Raw genomic sequence first — 23,986 nt, forward strand, 5'->3', positions numbered from 1 at the left:
TTTAATCATCCCATGAGGGAAAATCTGTGTCATCTTACCGTGTTACTTTAATAAAAAACAAAACAAACTGACAAATAATCCCAATCACAGCAGCACTCACACAATTGCATTTTCTGAATGTCAGTGACAACAGAACAGCAGAAGCACAGACGGCCAGATGGGAAGACAGATCATCAAAACACTATTAAAAAAAACATCCTCAGTTAAATGTGTCATTGAATAAATGAATAAATCATTACTCTGCAGTTAACAATAGTCTCAGCACTGTGAATCACATAAGCGGAGTACCACAGCTGAGCAGAAGGTGGGCTGCAATAGCAGTGCTTGACAATGAATAATTGTCATGTTAAATATTCATTCATTCATAACTTTATTAAACAAAGAATCTTTCTGAGTTCCTTTGTTTAGTCTGTGATTCAAAATGCATAAACCAAAAGAAGGTCATACCTGCTAAAATAGCTGCTATATCTGTTATATTTCAAATTAAGTTGATGTTAAAAAGATAGATTTTTTAGATTAGATTTTTTTAGATTTTAGATTTAGATTTATTAGAATTTTGGCAGATCAGGTTTGTAAAGTTGTGTATGTACACTATACAAAAAGATATCTATTTATTCAGTAGTCCTTTTTATGAACATGCATGACTTGATTTTCTGTGTTTCTCTTAAGTCAGCTAACCCCAAATTCATGTTCTGTTTGCAATCAGAGGACATTTTCCCATGTAAAGACTGTGGGATCTGGTACCGCAGTGAGAGGAACCTACAAGCACACCTTATGTACTACTGTGCAAGTCGTCAGAAGCAGCCAGCAGCAGCCTCGTCTCCACCACAAGACAAACCCAAGGAGTCCTACCCAAATGAACGTATCTGCCCTTTTCCACAGTGTAACAAGAGCTGCCCCAGTGCCAGCTCACTGGAGATCCACATGCGAACACACAGTGGTGAGTACTGTCATGTAACTAAATGGATCCTAAGACCAGAGATAGCTTTAACTGCCTAGGTTATTAACTGGTCTGGTAGATGTAAGCTATCTAATTTATTGTCTGTTCCTCCACAGGTGAGCGTCCATTCGTCTGTCTCATATGTCTGTCGGCCTTCACCACAAAAGCAAACTGTGAACGCCACCTTAAGGTCCACACGGACACACTGAATGGGGTGTGTCATGGCTGTGGCTTCATCTCCACCACCAGAGACATTCTCTACAGTCATCTGGTCACCAGCCACATGGTTTGCCAGCCTGGATCTCGCAGTGAAGTCTACTCCCCAGGCCCAGGCCTTCCCAAGCTGCCCCTGTCCACTGGTGAGTCATTAACCCACACTGTTAAAGCTTATTTTAAGCATTAGAATGACATCGCATTGTGAGCATACAGAGATGGTTGATATCATCAGGGGCTCAAAGCAGTTTTTCATTTACTATTTTTACATCCTCAACTCATATATTGAATAAAGGTAAGGAAGGTCTGTTCTATTTTTGTTTCACAGTAAACCCATTGTAAAAATGCCTGGAACATGCATTCTCTCAAGTAACCAGCAGGTGGCAGCTCTACTGGTTGCAAAGAGGTGTCCGATTGCATGCCTGCCATGGGAGAAACAACCTTTCATGTCACTTAGTTATGTAAAGTACCATTCACTAGCTTCAACAGCTCATTTCATGTTATGTAGCATGATGTTAACTCTATAAATTATAGTCAAAAATTGAGAAGAACATTGCAGAGAATAAGTAGAGATAAGCTTGGAGGCTTTGTGGACAGTTTGTTTCAATGGCAAACTGTTAACCAGGAACAAGGAATAACAATACATATCAATCCTCTAGTCAATTATGGGTCACTTTTGGCACCAAAGCAATGACAAAAGCACTGAAAATTTAGACCTGAGGCTGCAAAAGCACTGGTGATTCCATGTAGCCATAGGCTAGGTATTGGCAAGGACCTCACAATACAATATGTACTGCAATACATGTGTTGTGATGGGATACAAAACAATTCAAATTTTGATTGTCAAACCTTACAGGAGTTCTCAGAACTTTAAAGACTGTTGCAGCTGTTAAAAAGCTAAACCACAGATCCTTTAAGCAAACATTAACCTTTTAACTTTATAATGTACTCACTCAATGGAGGAAGCAACAACATCATGGACTGGAAAGGACGATAAATTAACCCCAAAAGGTAAAATAGTCCGCTGTTGACATGCTATTCCTGCGTGAACTCGCAGTTCTCCTGTGATCTCTTCCTGATGATCAGGGCTGCGTGCCGCGGCGCAACGCTCTAGACTTGCTTCCAGTGGGCGAGGTCACTCGCCTTTTGTTCGCTTTGGTGCACGGCGCGCATGCTGTATATGGAAATTCGGGGTTACAAAATAACATCTGGTATCTTTCTTTTACTACTTTACTGACATTAGTGCTCACTTCACATTATCTGTATGACAGTCAATCAGCACTGCTCTTTTCTGCTTGTGGAAACTTTACGGTCTAGTTGCCAGCCTACTGAACAGCCTCATCTAAAGGCACTAAGATCACGTGACTAAATGAATTTAACGGAAATTAAATTACATTTTTATGGGAAAATCAGTGTAGTATGAAGAAAACAACTTTTGCATCACTTATTGATTTTTTCCATAGTCTTAATGTTGGCTACACCCACTCATGATATATAGTCTCAATTCAACCTGAAACACTTACATTGTTCTGAAAATTCTTACTTTATTTAAATGTAAGCTACTGCAGTAGTTTAAATTGTCATTTCTTTTTTTCAGGTCTCAGTCCTGGAGACTCTGGTGTGGTGCTAAAGTGTCAAGTGTGTGGCCACAACTCTGATACCCCTGCGCAGCTTCAGCAGCATGTACGGACCCACCTAGAGGTCAGGGTCCCGGCTGAACGGAGCCCCACCCCTCGCCAAAGTACCCCATCATCAGTTGACCACTCCCAGATCCAGCTGTCTCCCCAGGAGAGGGAGCCCCTTGCATGCATCCCCAAGCCAGACTCATCTAGCCCCGGTGCAAACGGTGGATCAGCTACACCTCGTGACAACAGTCCTTCTGATCCCCAAATCACTTGCTTAAAGATAAAAGAGGAGCCTCATTCAGAATCTGAGGCTGAAGAGCTACAGATAGAAATCAAGGAGGATGTTGGGGAGAGAGAGGGGAATGAGGACGAGGGGGATGAGAAAGCAAAAGGTGGATTAAATGATGTCCAGACTGCCACCTCTTCCTGCCAGAATTCAAACTCTCCTAAGAGTCCGGCCACTGCAACTGTAAAGGCAGAACCAGCTAGTCCCACCCCTGGTTCAAGCCCTGCCCATGTTGGAGGTACAGGATCAGTTGGTCCAGGAGGAGCGCTATTCTTGCCTCAGTACATGTTCAACCCAGAGGCAGCCATTCTGCCCCAAGCCTCAGAGATCCTTGCTAAAATGTCAGAGATGGTGCACAGCCGTCTCAAACAGGGCCAGACAGTTCCTCAAAATAACCCAGCAGCCTTCTTCCCCTCTGGACCAACTGCAGCCACAGGAACAGCCACTCCACCTCACAAAGGAGCCACTTGCTTTGAGTGTGATATCACCTTCAACAACATTAACAATTTCTATGCACATAAGAGGCTGTACTGCTCAAGCAGACACCATGGAGAGGGTGCAACATCAGCTTCAGGCCCTGGGTTAGCAAGGGATGCAGTCCCAGCGATGGTGCCTTCCAGTGGGGCACACGGCTTGTCCACATCTCCGCAGGCTGGAGCAGCAAGTAGAGCAGCTTCAGCCTCTCCTTCTGACTCTGAACCCCCTGCAGGGAGTGGAGCAACTGAATCAAGAAGGGTGATGGAAGTGAAGACAGAGACCCCCGTAGGGAAAGAGGGATTATCATCCTCTTCTGAAGGGGAAGGCGGAGGTGGAAGTGTTGGAGGGGGGGGAGAAGGAGGAAGAGCAAGTGAAGGTAGCCAGAGTCCTGCGAGTGGATCTGCAGAGGACCTAGAGGATGACCCCAATAAAACCTTTTGTGAAGCTTGCAATATCCGCTTCAGCCGTCATGACAACTATACTGTTCACAAGCGCTTCTACTGTGCATCACGCCACGATCCATCCAACCAACGATCTGTGACAAAGGCAACCACCGCAGCCGCCTTCCACCCCCAGCCCATACGTACACGAAAAAGGAAGAAGATGTATGAGATTCACATGGCAAGAACTGAAGCCTTAGCCAATGCTGCTGCTGCTGCTGCTGCAGCTGCCACTGCTGCCGCCTCTGCTCCATCTCCATCAATTCTAGGCTTAGCAGTTAAGCAAGAAGTATCTCCTGGCGGGGCAGGCAGCTCAAGTCCCGAAGGAGATGGCCCGATTGATTTGAGCAAGAGACCCCGTCTGAGAGAGGTTCCAAGGCACGGCAGTAGCAGTTTACTCCCTGCCCTGCCGCTTACTGACTACCACAAGTGCACTGCCTGCAGTATCAGCTTCAACAGCATTGAGAACTACCTGGCACATAAAACCTACTACTGCCCTGCCACCACCCTCCAGCCTCACACCTTGGAGCAACTTCACAGGCTGAAGAGATCAGCCTCAACCTCTCCCAAAAGCAGGCCACAGCAAGAGCGCCAAGATCATCTTCATCCCATGGAGGCTAAAGCTCTCCCTGCTGAGTGGGTCGCCCAAGCTCAAGGAACATCACCCAGCCCTCACCCCTCTGCCTTACCAACCTCAGATACCACATCCCCTCCACATACAACCACCACACTTGCAGCAACCCCTGGAGCTGGAGCTAAAGTTGTAGGCTCTGCTCAGATGGTCTGCCCATACTGTCCTAATAGGCTCGTCACCTCAGACCTTATGGAGCACTTCAAGACTATCCACGGCCTGGTCGTGACCATTCAGCCACCCCAGGAGATCCTACCCCAGCCAGGTAGTGTAATCAGCCGCAGCCCTAGCCTTAGTCCCAGGGATGGAGCTGCTGCAACCACCTCCACCACCCCCACCAGTCAGCCAAGACTGGTCTCAAGAGTGCACAGAGACAGCATCAACGGGCAAGCAAGGAGCGGTACAACTTCGCCGGTGTCTCCACTGGTAAACGGCAGCCCTTCAGCCAGGACTGGATCACCCACAGCCAGCTCACCTGTACCCACATCTCCCCAAAGGGCTCCCTCTCTGACTATGTCACCAGTGCCTGAGATAAAAAGAGAGCCCATGGGGTCACCCCACCTTCCAGAAAAGGCTACCCAAACCATGGCACCCCAGCCTACTCCCTCTCCCATCCCTGGACCTAAAACGTCAGTCATCTCCCCTATCCAAAATGGTAACTCCCGCTTCTGTCGGCTGTGCAACATCAAGTTCAGCAGCCTCTCCACATTTATAGCTCATAAGAAATACTACTGCTCCTCCCACAGTGCCGAACATGTCAAGTGAGCTGAGTTATTCCTCTCCTTTCTCCCTCCCCTTCCTTTATCTATCTCAGTGGAGGTGTTCCTTCCCTAAGTTGAAAGCTCAGATGTCCCTCCACCTCTGCCAGCCCTCCCACCTGGGTGCTGAAAATGCAAAGCTGGCATGATCATGAACGACAACAAATGACTGTTACTCACCTGCCTGGGCCTGATGTCCCTCTGCTCCAGAGCAGCATCTGCAGGTGATGTTACGAACACAAACTGACTGATGTTCCTCCTCGTATGGGTCAAAGTTTATAGCACACTAAGAGCTGAGGCGATGCTACCTGCACACTGTTGTGCCCTTGACACTTTTTTATGTGGCCCAGTCCCCAATGTAACCACTCCCTGGCCTCAAAGTATGTTGCATTATGGGACATTTAAAGATCTTCAACCACCTCTTCTTTGTCTCTTTGCTGGACTGAGTTTACACAGGCAGTAATTAGAGGCTGACGATGATAGAAAGAAGATGATGCTGATTATATTTGATCTCCAGTCTTTTCCTGAGCTCTTAATGTTCCTGACCTAAACGGAGGAATCATGTGCAGAGAAGACTTGATCACTGTTCATGTTTTTATTATCTGTGCATAGTATAAGATGTCTGAAAAAAAGAGTTCTATATGCTTTTGGTTTCAACACTGGCTCTTTTTTTTGCTTACTAGAGAAGCTAAGCATTTTACCAGAAAAAGAAATACGCGGTATCACAATGTTACTAATTACTGAAGGATGATATTTCAAAATGGACAATTTCTTTTCTTTTACACACTTTTTTAGTTTCTCTTCAAAATGCAAGGGAGAAAAAATGTGAAATATTTATCTTCTATCTTTTAGTCCTCACTGATTTCATGTCAACAGAAAACTACCTACCTGGTGTCTAAGAGTATTTGTATTTTTTATTTGTATATTTTTTCATACTGTCTGAAGGAACTGTTTGGATCTGGGTGTATTGAAGTGTATTTTTTAAGTGTAGATATGTAATATCTTCTTCTCACAGTTATCACTGGGATCACACTGAACTTTATCACATTAGATTTTGGTGTAGTCTTTAATCAATGGTGAGCCCTGAGAACCAGTTGTTTATTTTCTTCCCTTCTTGTACTGATTAGATCAGAACATCTTCCTCAATTACAGTTTTCATTTTTGGATGATGAAGAGAGCAGATCTGATACTGTTGTCTTCACTCTGTGGTGAAAACAATGCAGCTTCACAGGTTTTTAAAGAAGACAAACACATTTTCAATCAAACTTTTTTGAAAGCTTGCATTTTAAATCTTTAGTAACAATACACCAAACAATTACTTAAAAGCAGAATGAATAGGATTTCTTTTTCCTGTTTATACTTTTAAGTATGTGAACGGACACGTGTTACGGTTCAAAATGACTTTTTAAAAGTCAATGAAGTTAGGCACATAGTGGCATCTTATTGGATGAGGAATAAATAAGTGACTGTAGAGTCTGAATGAAATAAAGTAGCTCAAAACATTATAAAACAAATAGTACAGTTACCTCAGTTGAAGCTTTACAGTATCGAACATGTTTAAAAGTTGTAGCTGTATAACAGCAATCTTCATTATATCTTTACCCTCTATTTTGTGTCTGTGTGGTGGACCAGCACAGCAAGAGAGTTTCTAGTTCGAATCCAGACATAGCCGAGGTTATTATGGTTTATTGAAACTAACTATAAGTTAAAACTAAAATGTTAAAATCATTTTAGTGGACTGAAAATGAGACTTTAGAAATTAACAGAAACTAACTCAAACTTAATTGTCTGCATACAAGACTAAGGATAAAATTAGTGATAAAATATCCTTGGCATAAACATATATTGACTGACATGTACACCCAAGCCTGGGGAGTTTAAAATGGCCTGAATTTAATGTTGAAGACTTCACACAGTGATATTTTGAGTTGTACTCAAACATCAAATATAATAGCTAGAACAAGGCATGAAGAGTAGCATATTTTAATGTATTCTAAAAAATTGTACAATCTCTACTTTTTCTGGCTCTTTAGGGTCTCGCCCCTGACAGGTATCCCATATTTGAAAAACTAACACTAAAAGTGAAAAACTGAACTGAAAACAAGCATGTTTGCAAAATAAAAACTAAGCTTCACTAATAAACTGACAGTAAAGAAATAAATAAACCTAAACTGAAATTTGAAATAAAAACTGATAATGAAATAAAAGCAAAGCTAATGAAATATCCTAAACTATTCTAATCTTGGACAAAGCCTTTCCATCTCCTTGCATGGGTTACCTCTGGCTACTGCAGCTTCCTTCCATAGTCCAAAGGCATGCTCGCTAGGTTGATTAGTGACTCTAAATGATGTGAGCGTGACTGGTTGTTTGTGTCAATAGTTCAGCTCTGTGAACAACCAGTCCAGGGCGTACCCCACCTCTGACGCAATGACAGCCGAGACAGTCCGGCTGCAGACCGTACCTCTCTAAAGGCCACTCCCACACACCGTTCATCTGAGATGCCATCTCTTTCAGAAAAGGGGTGCCATAACTTGCCAGTACAACGTATTTAAATTTTAAAGTTTTTTTTTTCTAAGAAATTCAACTTCTTTTGTCAATAAAGTCTGGCAGTTACATGCAAGGAATAACCACATTGCAAACATAACAGACTATATATAGACCTGTTATAGAAGTAGTTACACAATCGGGAGCTTGCCTTAGCTTTGTTAGCAGCCTGAGCTTTAGCGAATGCTAAAAAAAAGTTGGATAGATTGACCCGCATGCTCTTGTTCTTGGATTTTGAGACAAATTTTCATTTTATTATTTTATTCCACCTTATTGACGCCACCATTTGATTCTAGACACTGACAGAGATTTAGTTTTTCCGTCAACACGTGAAATCCTAATCCTTCTGCATTTAAATAGTTGTGTTTCTATCCGGCAATGAAGGCTTAGCAGAGAATGACCACTCCTCACAAAGCAAAGAAAGCACCAACTGTGTATTGTAGCTGCTTTTTTGGCTGATGGTGAGTGTGTTTAAGAAGGCAATGCTCTCTTTCTTTTTGTCGATGCTCTTAAATATACATACAAAGTTTACACCACATGCTCCTGTTATTATACAGTGTTAGAACTGTGAAACACCTTTCCTTTCCAGTATAGATGAACATTTACTGATGCACACTGAGGTGAATCCTTTTAATTCACTTTGCAAATATTACAACTAAATTTGGTCCCTGAATTCTTAAAATGGAAATTTACCTGAGTATTTCACCTTTGTCAGTATGCAAGAGCCTCTAAGCAGCATTTGGACCTTCAGTAGACACTGAATGCAGCAAAGTATCCTCCCGTACATAAGGGATTATCTTGCGGAGGAGAACTGTAAACCTGCTGAAACAGGACAGATTTGGACCTCAGTAAATCAAGCAATAGCAAATTTGAGACCCACACACACCAGCTCCTTAAACTGCAAACAAAATGTTTTTTACAGGATTTTTGATTCATGTTTGATTTTCTGCTCTGCTGTATCAGACGCATCTTACCACTACGTGTTTACAATCGAGCCGTTCTTTCTCTCCCACTTCATAAAAAGAGCAGAAGCAGAGAAAAGTCAAAAGTTTATGTCACAGATTGAGGAAGTGCAAAATCATTATTTGAACTTACCCCATTTAATTGCACTGTGTTGTATAAAAATGTGCTGAATGTTTTAGTTTTAGGGATGTTTTTCTTGTAATGTATTTATGTTCAACAGAACTTTTCCCCGTCCAAAATGTGTCATTGTTCTACCTTGAAGGACTCTGAAAGATTTTCAAACCTCGCATTAAGTTTTTCTATTTAGATTCAAACATTTTTGTTTATGATTCCAGTCCAAAATGGAGAAAATGACAATGAATGTCAAAACTTTTTGTCCCATATTTTTAATTTCATTTCAGTTCCACTACACTCTTGTCCAAACTATGCATGGGAAATAAAAAAGTTCTGAGAGACACTGACGCTGAGGAGTGTGATTGTATTTCTTCGGTCTTTTCTATGTGAACATCTTTGTACAACTTTAGTCATTAACCTGAGTTGAAGTCTGTGACTTTCCTTTTGGAGGACTTGATTCACTGTTGCTAATGTGTGGTGACTCATAAATTTTCTTGTTTCAGAGAAAGTTTGAAGTGCACTGATTCTGTTACAAGCTTTTGAAGAAAGGCTGAATGAATCATCAGCTTTCCTTTTCAAATAATGTGCATCAGTATTAGTACTTGTAAAAGAAAAGCTTTCAGAGCCCAATCAGAGATTCAAGGCTGCTCCAATCAATGATAAAGTGCTCCACATGTCTTCTATAAAGGCAGACTCTCCTTATTATATTCAGAAAACCTCTGTCAAAGTCTGAAATTTAAAAGGCCATCAATACACTTCAAAGCAATGAGACCCTTGGTAGAGACGGCCTCCCAGGTGAGCCGTTCTGTTTACATACACCCACATCTATATGATATTTAAAGGTATAAAGAAGCAGAGAAGAGGAGGGCTCTTTTCTTTCTGTCTCCTTGTTAAATCAGGATGAAACGTTTTTTCAGCTAACAGCCAGAGCCTTCTCTCTGAGGTCAACTAATGCATTGAAACCAGAGTTCTCTACTAGACAGAAATCCTTCCTTTAGCCAAAGACAATTATCTCAAATACTTGTACAGTTGTAATTACCAGATGGAAGTTTTTCAGTTTCATTTTACAAAATGTTCCTTTTTAGGGGTTTTGATTTCAGCCGCTGTGCACATATCCACAATAAACAGCTAAAAACGGTGTGGTATACATACCAGGACAGTAGTTGGTGGTGTGAAACAGCACACACATAGGCACATACTCCTTCCACAGACCAGTGAGCTCGACCATCAACCTTGGTCCTGTACTGCTCAAGCCTTCTGATGGCCAAAGTCCAGGCCAGCCCCATTTCTCCAGGTAACCTCCCAGTTGACCCCTCCATGACCCACGTGGCTGTCCCCAATGCCTGGTACAGCCCACCAGTTCCTGGGCACCCAATATGCTGTGAGCTTGATCAGGCCTGTGAAGCATGCCAGGTACAGCTGCTGTTTCCATATCCAGCAGCTTTTGCTTTCCTTCGCACATCAGCATTAGACGCACGGTCCTGCCAAACAGTGTAGTAGGACTGGGAGGACCAAGGACTGAAAGATTTTTTTGTCTGCATGCTTAGGTACCAGGGGCACCATTCCTTCTTGTCCAGCGAACCCATCGCCCCATGCATGTGTCCAAGTCTGCAGTTGATCTCAGCCTCGAAGTTGGTGGCTCGATGGATTATGCAGCCATGTAGGTGAACTGCTCTACAACTTCCATGCTCTCACTATCCACAGACACAGATTTGATGGCAGCATCTAAGGCATCCCCAAAAACCTGGATCTTTGTTTTGGCCCAGGAGATGTGCATTCCCAACACTTCAGCATCCTCACTCAGCAAGTTATACGCCTCCACAATGACGCCTACTGTACTACTATCAGTGATCTGGACATCGATGACACTCTACAATTTGCTGCCACGCAAGCGGCCCCATTATCCAGTCCATACAGGTAATGAAGAGCGTATCTCTTAAACCAACACCTAAAACGCACCCCTACCCCACCCCAGAATCAACTGGGACGAAGTCAGAGATGGAGCCACAACACTTCACAGCACTCTCCGTTAACAGAGAATAAGGCAGACATCAGCTGGACGGACGTGGGATCCTGCAGAGCTCCAGAATCCTACAGAGGGCATCCCTGCCCACACAGTCGAACGCCTTCTGGAAGTCAACATCGCTTGCAAGGAAACATCTACTGGAATCCCAAAAATGCTCAGTGAGAACCTGAAGTGCCAGGATGCGATCTGCTGTAGACCTATATGTGTAAAGTCCGACTGTTCAGGCCACTGTTGTTTGGCGCAGCGTTTCACGGATCCTGTTCAGAAGTAGCAGTGCTGAGAGAAGTGTAATACCCCTATAGATGTTACACACATGCACATCACCCTTTCTCTTCCAGATTGGGACAGCAATCACCCTCTTCCAGTCAGTAGGGATGATGCCTGTTCTCCATATGAAGCAGTTAACATGTAACCACAGGAGGGAGGTTTCACTGCCCGCCTTGAACAGCTCAGCCTGGATCGCACATACACTCAGTGCTTTCCTAGCCTTCACTGCCTGTCAGGTCTCCTCGATGGTTGGTGGATCACAGCTTCCAGGTGGATCCACACTCACTGCATCTGTGCTATCTTTTTGGAGCCCACGACTGGTAAGATCTTTTCGATACAACTCCTCAAAGTAGCTAGACCATCCTTCCTGGCTAATGTTTGTTTTTACACATGTATGAAGAAATGCACTGAAATTCTACATTTTTGAGAAAATTTAGTTATACTAGTTTGCTGCTGTATGGTTAAGTGAGCAGTTTTAGTGAAAAGGACCATGAGGACTTAGATACTATAAAATAGTCTGAACTATGTACAATCCATGATGTAGGAAGGAGTCAGGAGTGTGGCAGAGAGATGGTACACAGCTCATGTTCACATCAGGGGAATCTGCAGGGTTGAGATTTTTCAGTCTCTGATGAACAGAGCCCCTGGTGGTTTCTGTATCTGAAAGAGAAGGAAGTGAAAAGCAAGAACCATAGAAGAAGAATAGAAGAAAAATAAGGGTTTTTGGGAGAAAAGGACTTGAAATCTGAATGGGGGGGGGGGGGTTAAAATGTGGTTAAACCTCCTAATGCTGCAGATTCAACAAATGACAGTTTTCAGTTCTTTACAACCTATATAATGTTTTGAAACTCTGTTGTGCTTAATAATGTGGAACAGTGCATTTAGAGGTTTTTATTTTGGAAAAAAAAGTTATCATTGGGAGGTTTGTTCAATCAAATTTAAATTATGCTCTTCTGGTTGATGACTTGAAAAATATAAAAATATACTGACTGTCATTTGCATCGACTATTTAGGAAAATCAAAGAAAAATATCATTTGCATAATAATTTGGAATGTGGTTTACATTTAATTCTGATGTAAGGGTGAACTAAAGAAAGTGGAAAACAAACTCAGAAATCCTGTCAGCCTTGACCTCACTGATCACAATTATATTATCAGCATATTTACACTGATTTGAGGGGTCACTTAGAGTTCGTGTCCTCATCTTCAGCTCTCAGGTCATTGCTCTCTTATTGCTGAATGACTGATACGACATTGAGCTGAGGATTGAAGCTGCCTCCTGAGTTTTGTTGAAGAGACCAGTGCAATCTCTTAAATCAACACATACACTCTCCAGCTCTTATGACTGTCTGGCCTTTAGCCCTGAGGGGATTCACAGCTAAATCTGAAGTATTCCCCACATTAGTCTGGATGGAGGGACTGTGCAGAGGAACACAGTCTTAGAGTAACGCTTCACAGCATTTTTATGGATGATTATATTTTATTTTAAACAGATGTAGTAAAGAACCTGAGCGCTGGTCATAACATTTTTGTATCTGCTCTGTGAGGTGGTGTCAGTGACACACTGAGCTCCAGAGTGTCTGCAGCAGGACTGAGGGAAGTAGGCCACAGAGACTGGAGTTTCTAAGTGATGGATGAGGATGCCACTTTGTTTAACTTCCTATATACTGTGTGCCTCCGTTGGAAAGTACACCTAATGCCTTTTTATGATAGTTCATTTATATTTATCATTTTTGGAGTTTTTGCTTTTCCTTTTCATAAATAGTGAGTAAATGCAGTTTTAGTTTTCAAGAATCTATTCTTGTTGAAATTTCTCACTAAAGTATGTTGTTGCAGAAGTAACTTCTGGGGGATCCAGAGGCATTCTCAGACTAGACAGGATGTAAAACCCCTCCAGAACATTCTGGGTCCTCCCTAAGGTCTCCTCCTAGCTGGTTGACCCAGAAGACCCCCAGAGGTAGCCTGATCAGATGGCCGGACCACCTCCAAAGGTTTTACTCAGCATCCCCACTAAAAAGCCTTGAAATGTTTCACTTCAATAAGAGGAATCTAAATTGTATGGAAAATAAACTTTCTGAAGTAAACCAGGGGAAAACTAAACTTTTACATGATATTCTGATTTTATCTGATGTACCTGTTGATTCTGGTTATTTTAGAGCGTCATTTAACAGCACCTTAACAACACTGCTATTCCATAACAGGTGACTGTTACAGGTAGAGTAGGTGGAGTTGATCATAATTCAACCAGAGGTTTAGGAGTTTGATCACGATGGCCTTCACATTTCAAATTGCTCCCACTGCTGCGTCATTTGGTGTAAATGCGTGTGGATTGGTTTAGCTAATACTGACGGCAACTCTTCATCAGCAGCCATCAGTGTAAATGGACATGAGCTTGTGACTTTTCCAGCTTGTCCTCCAAGTAGGCTTTCATGTGTTTTGCACTGAGGAGGGGCTTCCATCTAGCCACTCTACCTACCTCACAAGGTGCTGGCACATGCAGGGGGGGGGGGGGGGGCGGAGGGTGCTTTCTCAGCACCATCTATGTTAATTTTTCTTTCCATGTTTTCTTTCTTTAAGAGTGAAAGAAGACATGGATGCAAAATAAACCAAAAATTTCTAAATTGACCTGAACATGAAAACACAGTGTTTTAACCTGTAGAGTCCTGTCTGAAACAGCTACTGCATCATTTTGACCGTAGGCTCCTCAGCTAACAACTATTCATTCTACTTCATATTAGATACCAGACAGACAGACAGCCCTACTTCAAATGTGAAAGATTCTCTGAAACTGAGATCATTTCACGATCAGTTAGTAGCCAGTGTGCTTGTTTGGAGGGGGCATAATAATATCAATAGAAATAATAATAATAATGATAATAATAATAATAAATCATTAATATAAGGGTATTCTGTATTATGTTGCTTGGCTATAGAAGCTCAGATCATCTACATTTTAATCATGTCTGCAGCACAATGCCATTTCCATTTTGTCAATATTTTTCTGCAGTGATTTTCAGCATTTCTGCTGTTTTCTCCAGTTAAATTAACAGAGTGAGCAGTAGAGGAGTGCAGATGTACTAAGGCTTATTGTTGCAGCTAATCATTAGTCTAATACAGTTTGGAGGGTAGGTTGGCTTGCTTTTTTATGTATAGAACAGTCTTTTTCAGTTTAGTGTGGAACTAATATTTATTTTGAAGTATTTTTTATTTCAACTACGCCAAAAGATTTCAAAGAATTTATTATATTGTGCAAAATAAACAAATTATGAGTGCATTTTTTTCTTTTCTTGAAAAATCTTACTTCACCATGTCCCTCTCCAGAGAGCTACAGGCAGTTATTTTAAATAATTATTAGAGACTAGCAGCATAGAAAACATGCACATGATGTCATAGCTTATTGTGTTCTTGCTTACTCTTGTGATAAACCCAGTGAAAACTAAAGAAGATGTTGTCTTTGTGTGATCAGATTTATCTTGTAGAAATCTGTTGAGTATTCATAAACTAAATATGAGGTTTTTAAAATAAATTGGTAATTGGTTAATTCAGAATAGGGCTAACACATTTCACTTTTTTAAAATATTTTTTATGAAGAGAAGTGCCCTTTTTCTCACTTGAGCCCCTGCCCCCCAAAATGTCTCTGCTGATAAGGTGGGTGAATCTGTTAGTGTGTGGTGTCATCATGAGTGGGGTCCCTCACTTTTTTTTTAATTTGGTCAACATCTGTAAAATCTTTTCATGAACACCAGTCTTCACATGCTGCAGAGCTGCCTCCTGCTCCATGAATCTCTTCTTCAGTGCTTTGTTAGCAGCATAGAAACCTGTTCGATTGTTTACCTCTGCTTTAAAGACTGATCAGTGACGTGTGTTTGCCATCTACCTGCTGACTGCTAGAGCTCTGTAACATGTCAGAGGAACAGTGAAAGCGATCACTTTACCTTCCCAGAGAATCTGAGCCCTATGATCAAACTTGCACTCCAGGTCAGCGGGTTCTGTGACAAAATGTCAGGCTTGATCTTAAAATAACCAGCTTGGACTGAAATGCTTGGGAAACTGAAAGACGATGAAAACGCCACGGCGATCTATGTCTGTTATGTGACGGTTCCTTTTCACCTGGCGGATGTTCTAGACTCTAATGAGAGAAAACATGGCACCAGGTCAACATGTGTGTATTTGTCAGCCTGTCTGAACAACAGCAGACTGGTGGTCTTCAAAGAGCGGATCTTCAAGGCCTTTGTTGTGTTTTCATGCACACTGTGGCATTTTCAATCTCTATTTCATCTTTCCAACCAGCAAGCAGTTATCTGCTCTGACTGGCAGAACAGCCTGCTCTCTGCAGTACGCTGTGTCTCATGTGGAGGAATAAAAAGGTATTAGGGGAAGGAACACAAGGTCAGGAGAAGTCACAGACAGAGATTAATGCTCTAAAACTGTAACTACTGATCAGACAGGCGAGAAAACAACTAATACACACAGAGCAAACACTGTCAGAGAATTTGAACGATGGCTCTCCATGACAAAGTGGTCAAGTGTGACAGAAAGGACGAGGAGCCAAAACTAGCTGTCCACAGGAGCAGCGAGGTGTGACGGGCTGGTGGAGGGATCTGGTCAGCTAATGTGAGAGATGACAGCTCACTATGTGTGTGTGTGTGTGTGTGTGTGTGTGTGTGTGTGTGTGTTGCTGTAGTGTGAATGATGAATTAAAAGGTTGTGCATTTCACATTAATAGCTGTTTTAAGTAACGGATAGCATTACTAATCAGTCACTGCTGAAAGTGTTTAGTTGCACTACTAGTCACATCACTTTTGCATGACACCATAGCAGTGATGTTCTGACGAGTGGGTTTGCAGAATGTGGCTAAAGTTAGCAGTGCTAGCACCTCCAGCCTTTGATCCTCATTGCAGGTTAGTACTTCACACAGTACTTTGAGATATGAGAGTATAATCTGACAGCTTCTGGACAACTTTATCCTCATTTTATATATCTAAATAGGGCTCAACTTTGCTGTTCCTGAAGGCTGTGGGTGTTGTAGCAGTTAGAGGTTGTTTATGTATTTGCTTAAAGAGCATTGTGGGAAAGAGGAAGTAGCCATTAAGAACAACTACAGTGGCTACTAGTGGCAGGCAGCTGTGTTACGGTATAGACAGAGACTTTGACTGGGATTGTGTGCCTGAACAGATAAAGAAATGTTAATAATTAGTGAAACCAACTAAAAAAGACACAAATTTAACAGTTTAGCTGGCTAATCTCATGCATTCTCTTAAATTGTTAATAAAAAAAATAGTTTATTTCAACGCTGACCATCCAAGCATCAGAGCAGAGGGGTCTGGCTGCAGACCAAAGATCTCAGACGCCCTCTCTTGCAGACCACTACTGTAAGGCGCTTCCTATGTCAGAATGGGAGTGACTTTCCTGGTACAACATTTTAGAACATTTTCATTAAATTAAACTTTATTCATAAAACAAAGTCTGGCATTACATTCATCAAATAACCACATTGCAAACATTACAGACTATGCAACATTAAAAACATAAATTCAAAGGTCTAATCCAGCATTAAACCTGTTTTAGAAGTAGTTACACAAATGGTGGCACACTTTAGCTACATAAGCTTTTGCTAAAGTTAACATATCTACGTTAGCTACGTAGATAACATTACTACTTGAGCCACTGTAGCAACCTATGCTTCAGCATTTGGAAAACTTGATTAAAACAAAGTTAGCTACATTTGCTATTAAGGTAATTAGCGACAAAAGCTTTAGCAAATATAACATTAGCTAACCTAGCTAATGTAGCATAACTAGCTTCAGCTACATATGCTCAGTTAGCTATGTCACCTAGCTTTTGAGCTAATATAGCTAAAGTACTTAATATAGCTAATGTAGCTTTGTAAGCTTTAGCCCTAGCTACATTAGCTGGGTAAAAATGTTTTCATGGAGGGTGGGTTTGTTTCCTGTCGGCAGACTGTTCAGTCGGCTTTATCTATTTAACATTTTGTAATCAGGTTTTGCTGGTCAGGTTTTGACTTTCATCTTTTGGTGTCACAACTCTTTCTAAACTCTACATGGAAGTTTTATCTGATGCTAACGGGCTAACTTAGAGCTAATGGTGCTGAATTGAAGCCAAGTGCTGTTGTTGTTTGTGTGTTAAATGCAGGCTTGTATTGTACAAGTGACTGCATGTGTGTAAGGAAACTCTCACTGCTTTCATTATGTCTGTTTGAACAACTTACATGAAGCCAAATAAAATTTATTTCCACTTCCATTTCAAAGGTCTGGTCAAGTGTAATATAAACAGGCTGGATAACAGGATAACAATCATTTGATTCATTTGATTTCCGATCAAGACGCCAGTAAGAACCGCTTCACATTATCACTATGTGCTTAAACTTGTGGTTAAATGCAAATTAATTGAAATACAGCTTTAAAAAACCTGACAGTTGATACTCTTTGATTGATCACAATTTTTTCTAAAAAAACAAAAAACCTCCAACAGCTCTTGTTTTTTTCTTAACCTTCTTTACTGTTTACCTGGGCATCAAATAAAATATTGAGATTAAAATATACTGTACTGTATTCATCAATCTCTGAATCAATATAAAACCTTACTGACATGTCCGGAAACATGAATCTGTTCCTTTAAGTCAAAATAATTACAGACATGAGAAATTAATCTGGTTTTTATGTGAACACATAAACAAACTTAGCAGTAGCAGCAGCCAGTAATATTCTCTGATATTGGTGCGTTAATGGACTTGTGTCAATAAAGGTTTTCCCTGGAGTAAGATCCATTAGCAGCACTAATGCCCTAACTGTGAGTTTTTCCCTCAGTTATTATTTTATCCTTGATTTGGGTATTCATGCCAGAATCACTGTGCAAATTGCCTCTGCTAACACTTACGCCTGTTGTAAACAAACAGCGCAGTGACTGCACGCCCCCTTACTGCTCCCCCACTAACACGCTCGCTGTGAGCCAGGGATTTGCAGAGGAGTAACATGACATTTGCCTCACAGCGTTTTGTTGAATATCTGAATGAATGGAAAAGAGCCAGCAAGGTTCTTTCAGGAAACTTTAGACCTTACTTTACACAAAACTTTTAATGGAAGGTCATGGACATCCACACTGACATGTTGGATCTGTTCTGATTTATAACAACCTGCCTAAAGGAAGAACTGTTTATTTCAATTGGATGATGATACAAATCACAGCATTATTCTGTTTTCACTCTGTTCAGGTCAAAGAAGACACGTGTGAGGCTGACTACATAAAGAAAAATGATTGGCTGCACACGGCAGGGTAACATGAATGATGCGGTTGAGTATAAATTCTCTTGGGAAAATGTTTTCTCTGCTGGAGAGAGAGCTTTGTCTGAGTGCACTCAGGATTTTCTGTCTGGACTGCACCATTCAGGCTTCCTGATAAGTGTTCTCACACGGCTGAGAGGAACAATCACACATCACTTTTCTCCTTTGTCTCAGTCTGAGTGAACATTGTGAAGTCACGTTTAGAAGTTAAAGAGGAGTCATTCGGTAGAAATGTTGAACTTGTAGGGAGAAAATGTACACGTGTCATTGTAGACGCTCACTGAAAAACAAACATAAGGTGAGGGTTTTTATTTTTCTGGCATGTAAAATATTCTGTTTTGATTTGTGTGTCTTACAGTTTTACATTAAGTTTGATTATTTTTACATTTCATAAGCAGGGTTGCTTCCTCCCCTCTCACCTACTGGTCTACTTTCACATTATTAACATCATTCCATGCCTTACACATTCCTGTGCACAGTTCTCCACAGTAGGTGGCGGTATGCATGTATTTAGTTTGCAGATTGGGTGGATGGATGGATGGATGTTATGAGAGGATGAGATGACAGGATGTTTTGAAGGGTTAGATCGCAATGATAAAATGTTTTCATTATTAATGTGCAATTAAAATATCTTTAAAACATAAACCTGATTTTCTTTTCGTTCTTAGATGTTTTAATAAATAAAGCTGTGACTGTAATATTTTTGTATCTTAGAAAATGTACACAACATTTTTTAGAGTTATGTTCTCCTGAAAACCTGATTTAAAAGTATAGAAGATTAAAGTAAATGAAGCTTTAATAGTACATAAACTCTTGTGGTTTGAGTTAGTCAGAATATCCACTATCATTTTGAAATATATTTATAGGAACTGGAATCATTGCTTTAAATAACAGTTTAGTTTTTGTAGCCGTAATATTGACTGTGTTAAAATTGCTTTGCTTTTTCCTCATATAACAGCAACTTTCAAGTCCCTAAATCTTGACTGATTTCTGTCCTTCCTCGGTCTTAAACCTGTTACTGTGTAATTCTGAATGAGCAGATGATTCAGCAGCACTTTGAGAGTGTCGGAGGTTTGACATCATTGAGCCCTGATAGCACTGCTGCCTTCTTGTTTGCAGGATTGTGAGTCATCTCTGTTTGAGGACAAGTGCAACATGTTGGTGTAAACTGTTTTCCAAATCTACACAGTAAGATAAGTCATCTTTATGTTACAACATGTCTGTAACAGCTAAATCAACAAGAATTTAAAAGGATGGGTCTCTTCCTTTTATTAATCTGAAACAGATTCATCCAGAACAGGAAACTATAGTGTGAAAATGAAATAAAGAATTAAAAATGTACTGAATAATTGAACCAAAATATATCTATACAATCTCACTGCTTGTAGATGTTGGCAAAAAAATTTAAATCCTCCTACATGACAAGAAAAAAAAAAACTCTTAAGAGACTTTTAAAAGCAGCTCCAAGAATAATTCCACTTTTCCTGGCTGTATAGTACGCTGACTTCATTTCAAATATTTGCAAGTAAAGTTCAATTATTTTGGTCAAAGTTCTTCTCTATTGCCTGTTAAACTGCTAAAACCAGGTTATTGGAGGCTGACTTTTCTCCTCTCTCTAGTCACCAATCATAATCCTTGGCTCACTTCTTGCTCTTATGTGTGCAAAACAGTGTTAAGTGTACTCTTGGTAAACTTTTTATCGTTTTTCTAGAAGAAAAAAAAAACATATGCAGTGCTTAACAAATTCATCAGACCACCTGTCATATTTGTCTCAGAGACCATCCAGCATCATGAAGTGCTTTAATGTGGACTCTTTCATTTTCAGTGAGCTCTCCACGTTTACCATTTTGAACAGGAATGAGGAATTTCAAACTGAATTCACCTTTTCATACCCAAATTTGAGCCGGCTCACTGGGCTTCTCTGATTAGTCAGAAATTAATCAAGCATAACATTCAACCACTAAAACTAATTTTTCTGTTCAGGAATACTATTACTAATAATACTACTATTTTTTCAGTGTTTTTGTAAATCAGTAAAAAATTCATGGATAACAATAATAATTATATTTTAGCATTAAAAATATCATTTGGGTTGAGGAGCTTCTACATATTGGTGTATTAACCATTGCAGAAACATAAAAAATGATTTTAGTAATTACTAATGCTGTCAATTTAGGGCAGCTGTGGCATAAACCTTACTTTGGGTGGTGGTCTAATAAATTTGTTAAGCACTGTATTTAGAAATAGTTACCCGAAAGGTGGCCCACTTTAGCTTTAGAAGCTTAAGCTAACATACCTATTAGTGGTGGGACTTGATTAAAAAAACTAGTCTACTTAATTTGAGGCTTTGTAATTAATTAATCTCAATTAATCGCATATCAATATTGGACACAAGAAGCAACATTTTTCAATTGAAATGGATTTTGTTATATGACTGAATCAGTGATTTTCATCACTGGGTGTTAACATGAAGTGCAATATGAATAAGGAATATTATGATTGCATTGTTTGAAATTTTCTTTCTGCATGGCAGTTCATAATTTGGGTCAGATGACGCTATCTGTAGCACCGCTTCTAGCCCATTATCTTCTACCATCAAGAGTGGTCGACAGTCCACTTCAATCCATTTTGCCAGTGAGTTTGTTAATTTGTCAGTTGTTGACTTACTCATTTTGGCTCTGAACCCAGTCATCTTGTCGAGTGTGGATTTGCGACTGCCTGCTTGAACTAGGAACGTTGTCTGTGCTAGCTGCAGCATGTTTGGCATTGAGGTGGCAGCGCAGGCTAGAAGAGCTCCAGTGATAGGCAAATTTTTTCTTGCACAATTTGCACACAACTGTGATTTTATCCAGGTGTCCATCCGGACAGTTTTTTAAAACTAAATTTTCTGCCCACCAAACCCAGCAACGACTTCTCATTGGTTTCCATGGTGTTTGTCGAGTTGTGTCCTGTGCATCAGTATTGTGGGTATACTGGGAACTCATGCAATGAGAAACGTTCCATGCTGTTTGTATTCATTAAACAGTAATCCCCTGCTTTTGTCACATGAATGCATTTCACACAATTAGGGTGAAAAGCTGTTGAAAGTGTCCTTCCTGGTTCATGCTGTAACAACGAAGCATCCTGGGATCGATTGCAACAATTGTGTGAATAGCGTTGTGCGTTATGGGGGGATGCTTGGGGGAAATATCCATCAGAAGCAAACAACACAAAACATAAATGAGATACAGCAACAGAACAGCAGCTACCAGCAGCAGTTTACACTTTTCTTTGACTTAACTTTCAGCATTTCCACAACAATAGCCATGTGTCTGTCAGGCACAGTCTTCTGTAACTAGAAATGAAGAATTCCTCTGGCTTTAAAACTGTTGTAAATATATGAAGTAATGTAAGAATTCAACTAAAAACTATATCTATAACAGAGGAGTAGTCTTTTTAATTCATGTTGACATTTCTGTGTTCAAATTCTCCATATTGTACCTTTAAAGGTAATCAGTTATTCCTTGATTTTCTTACCTGGTGAAAGTTCTTCACTGTGCTCATTTATCTGATTAAATTAAATTATGTCAACACCAAACCTCAGGAAGATGAGCAGGATGATGCTGCAGCTCTTTTTTGGCTACAGTGATACAGTAACCTTTCTGTAGACACGATTTCTCTGACTCCTTTCATATTTTTTAAAGACGTCTGCACAGTGAGAGCTATAAAAATGAGTGTGATGTAGCTGCAGTGGTGGGTTTAAGACAGCATGCAGTAATAATCCCTCATGGTCGAAGGCTATCAGAGGTCCTGATGACTCTAAATGAAAATGACTGAATGCTTCCCCACTATTCCCCCATATAGAACTTAATGAAAATGGATTTTTATCTGAGTGTCTCTCTTTCTCTGCTCTTTTCTCTCCTCTCCTGAGGCGCACTTAACAAGGCTGATTAGAGCTGCCGAGTGTGGACAGGTTTAGGATATGGCCTGCCTACTGCTCAGGAAGAAAACAGCAGATAGAAGATAGTGGACGGGATTGTTTCCTGATCAATTTATCGTCTGTGGAAGAATTCAGAATGATATGAAAAAAATGAATAAAGCCCTCTATCACTCTCAGATATGGTTTATGAATGAATAAAACATTTTAATAAGCTTCTATCGAACAAACTGCTCACAGAGACACTTCCATACTTGATTAGTGAGCTGGATTCTGACTCAGACTGAAGGTGTTGTTTTCGACTTCAGGGCAGAGATATGACTTCTGTTTCAAATGAAATAAAATCCTGAAATGTTCAGCAGTATTACCTGAAGGCGTTTGTGGAAGAAAAGAAATAAAGAAAATGAGGGGGTGGGTTATCTTAAAGGGAAAGTTAATAAAGAAAACTTTTCCACTTTTCATGACAAAAGTCCACCTCCATCAGCTTTCTTTGTGACTGTTCTCTGCCTTTATGCAAGACTTTCCAGAAATTAACCTTGGAGTCAGCACCTCTGCCCTGGCTCTGGTTTCTGCCTCCAGGTGCATCTCAAGTCTCTTAAAGCCAAGGTCAGACTGCACGTTTTCAGGATGACTGCTGGCCAACCCAGTTGTTGTAGGGATTCAGGACACATCAGCCCCAACAATCTCCTGTTTCAGCTCATGAAGAGCACCATATAGAACAACAACCAAGAACACGTTTGAGACAGCTCACAACCTCCCAACAAGCAGACTAGCATGTTTGATTTGTGCTGCCTTTTACAATTTGTTCTGTGATGTCAATGACGCTGACCAATAAGAGCACAGAGTGCAAATTCACTGCATTTATGATGAGTTGTGGAGGGAAACCATGGCAGACTGAAAAAGAGAAATGCTGGTTAGACACAGCAGTTAATCAGTAACTACCATTAGCATTAGCATCAAGCTAGTATATCAACTGTCATAATATTGGACAGAAACAAATGCAGCATTGTACACTCTCCTGCTCAACAGTTTTGGATCACTTGGAATTTTTATTGTTTTCCATGATAAAACTCATGAAATTAGTCTGAACAGGAAACACAGAAAATGAACTGGACATGCTGACATTGGCAGAGTTAGAAATAATGATTTTAATGAAAAATGTTCTTTAAACTTTGCCTTCATAGAAAAAAAAAACACATTTTGCAGCAATTACAGCCGTAGTGCAGACCTTAGGCATTCTAGCTGTCAGTTTTTCAAGGTAATTTGATGAGATTTCACCCCAAACTTGCTGGAGAATCTCCCCCTCAAGATAGATTGGCTTGATGGAGTCTTCCTTTGTACCATACGGTTAAGCTGCTCCCACAACAGTTCAATAAGGTTCAGATCCAATGACTGTGCGTGCAACTCCATTACAGTCAGAATTCTGGCTGACTGCTTATTATTTCAATATCATAGACATTTTGGGGGGTGTTTTTGGTGGGATGA

The 23,986-nt window shown here is 40.6% G+C and overlaps 1 protein-coding gene across 2 annotated transcripts in view; it reads left to right on the top strand.

The window, feature by feature from the left end:
• The window catches only part of zfpm1 (zinc finger protein, FOG family member 1), a 158,458-nt gene extending 149,125 nt beyond the window's left edge, over positions 1-9,333 (top strand). Inside the window, exons 7-10 of one of the 2 annotated variants that reach the window (XM_041795409.1) lie at positions 707-940; positions 1,057-1,299; positions 2,751-5,267; positions 5,427-9,333. In XM_041795409.1, the coding sequence (XP_041651343.1) occupies positions 707-940; positions 1,057-1,299; positions 2,751-5,267; positions 5,427-5,446 (3,014 nt within the window). In that variant the 3' untranslated portion in view covers positions 5,447-9,333. Of the gene's footprint in view, positions 1-706; positions 941-1,056; positions 1,300-2,750 lie in introns of both variants that reach the window. The other variant, XM_041795408.1, reaches the window with a different exon arrangement.
• Positions 9,334-23,986: the final 14,653 nt, after the last annotated feature.

The sequence above is a fragment of the Cheilinus undulatus genome, linkage group 9 (genome assembly GCF_018320785.1).
Source record: "Cheilinus undulatus linkage group 9, ASM1832078v1, whole genome shotgun sequence".
Lineage (NCBI taxonomy): Eukaryota > Metazoa > Chordata > Actinopteri > Labriformes > Labridae > Cheilinus > Cheilinus undulatus.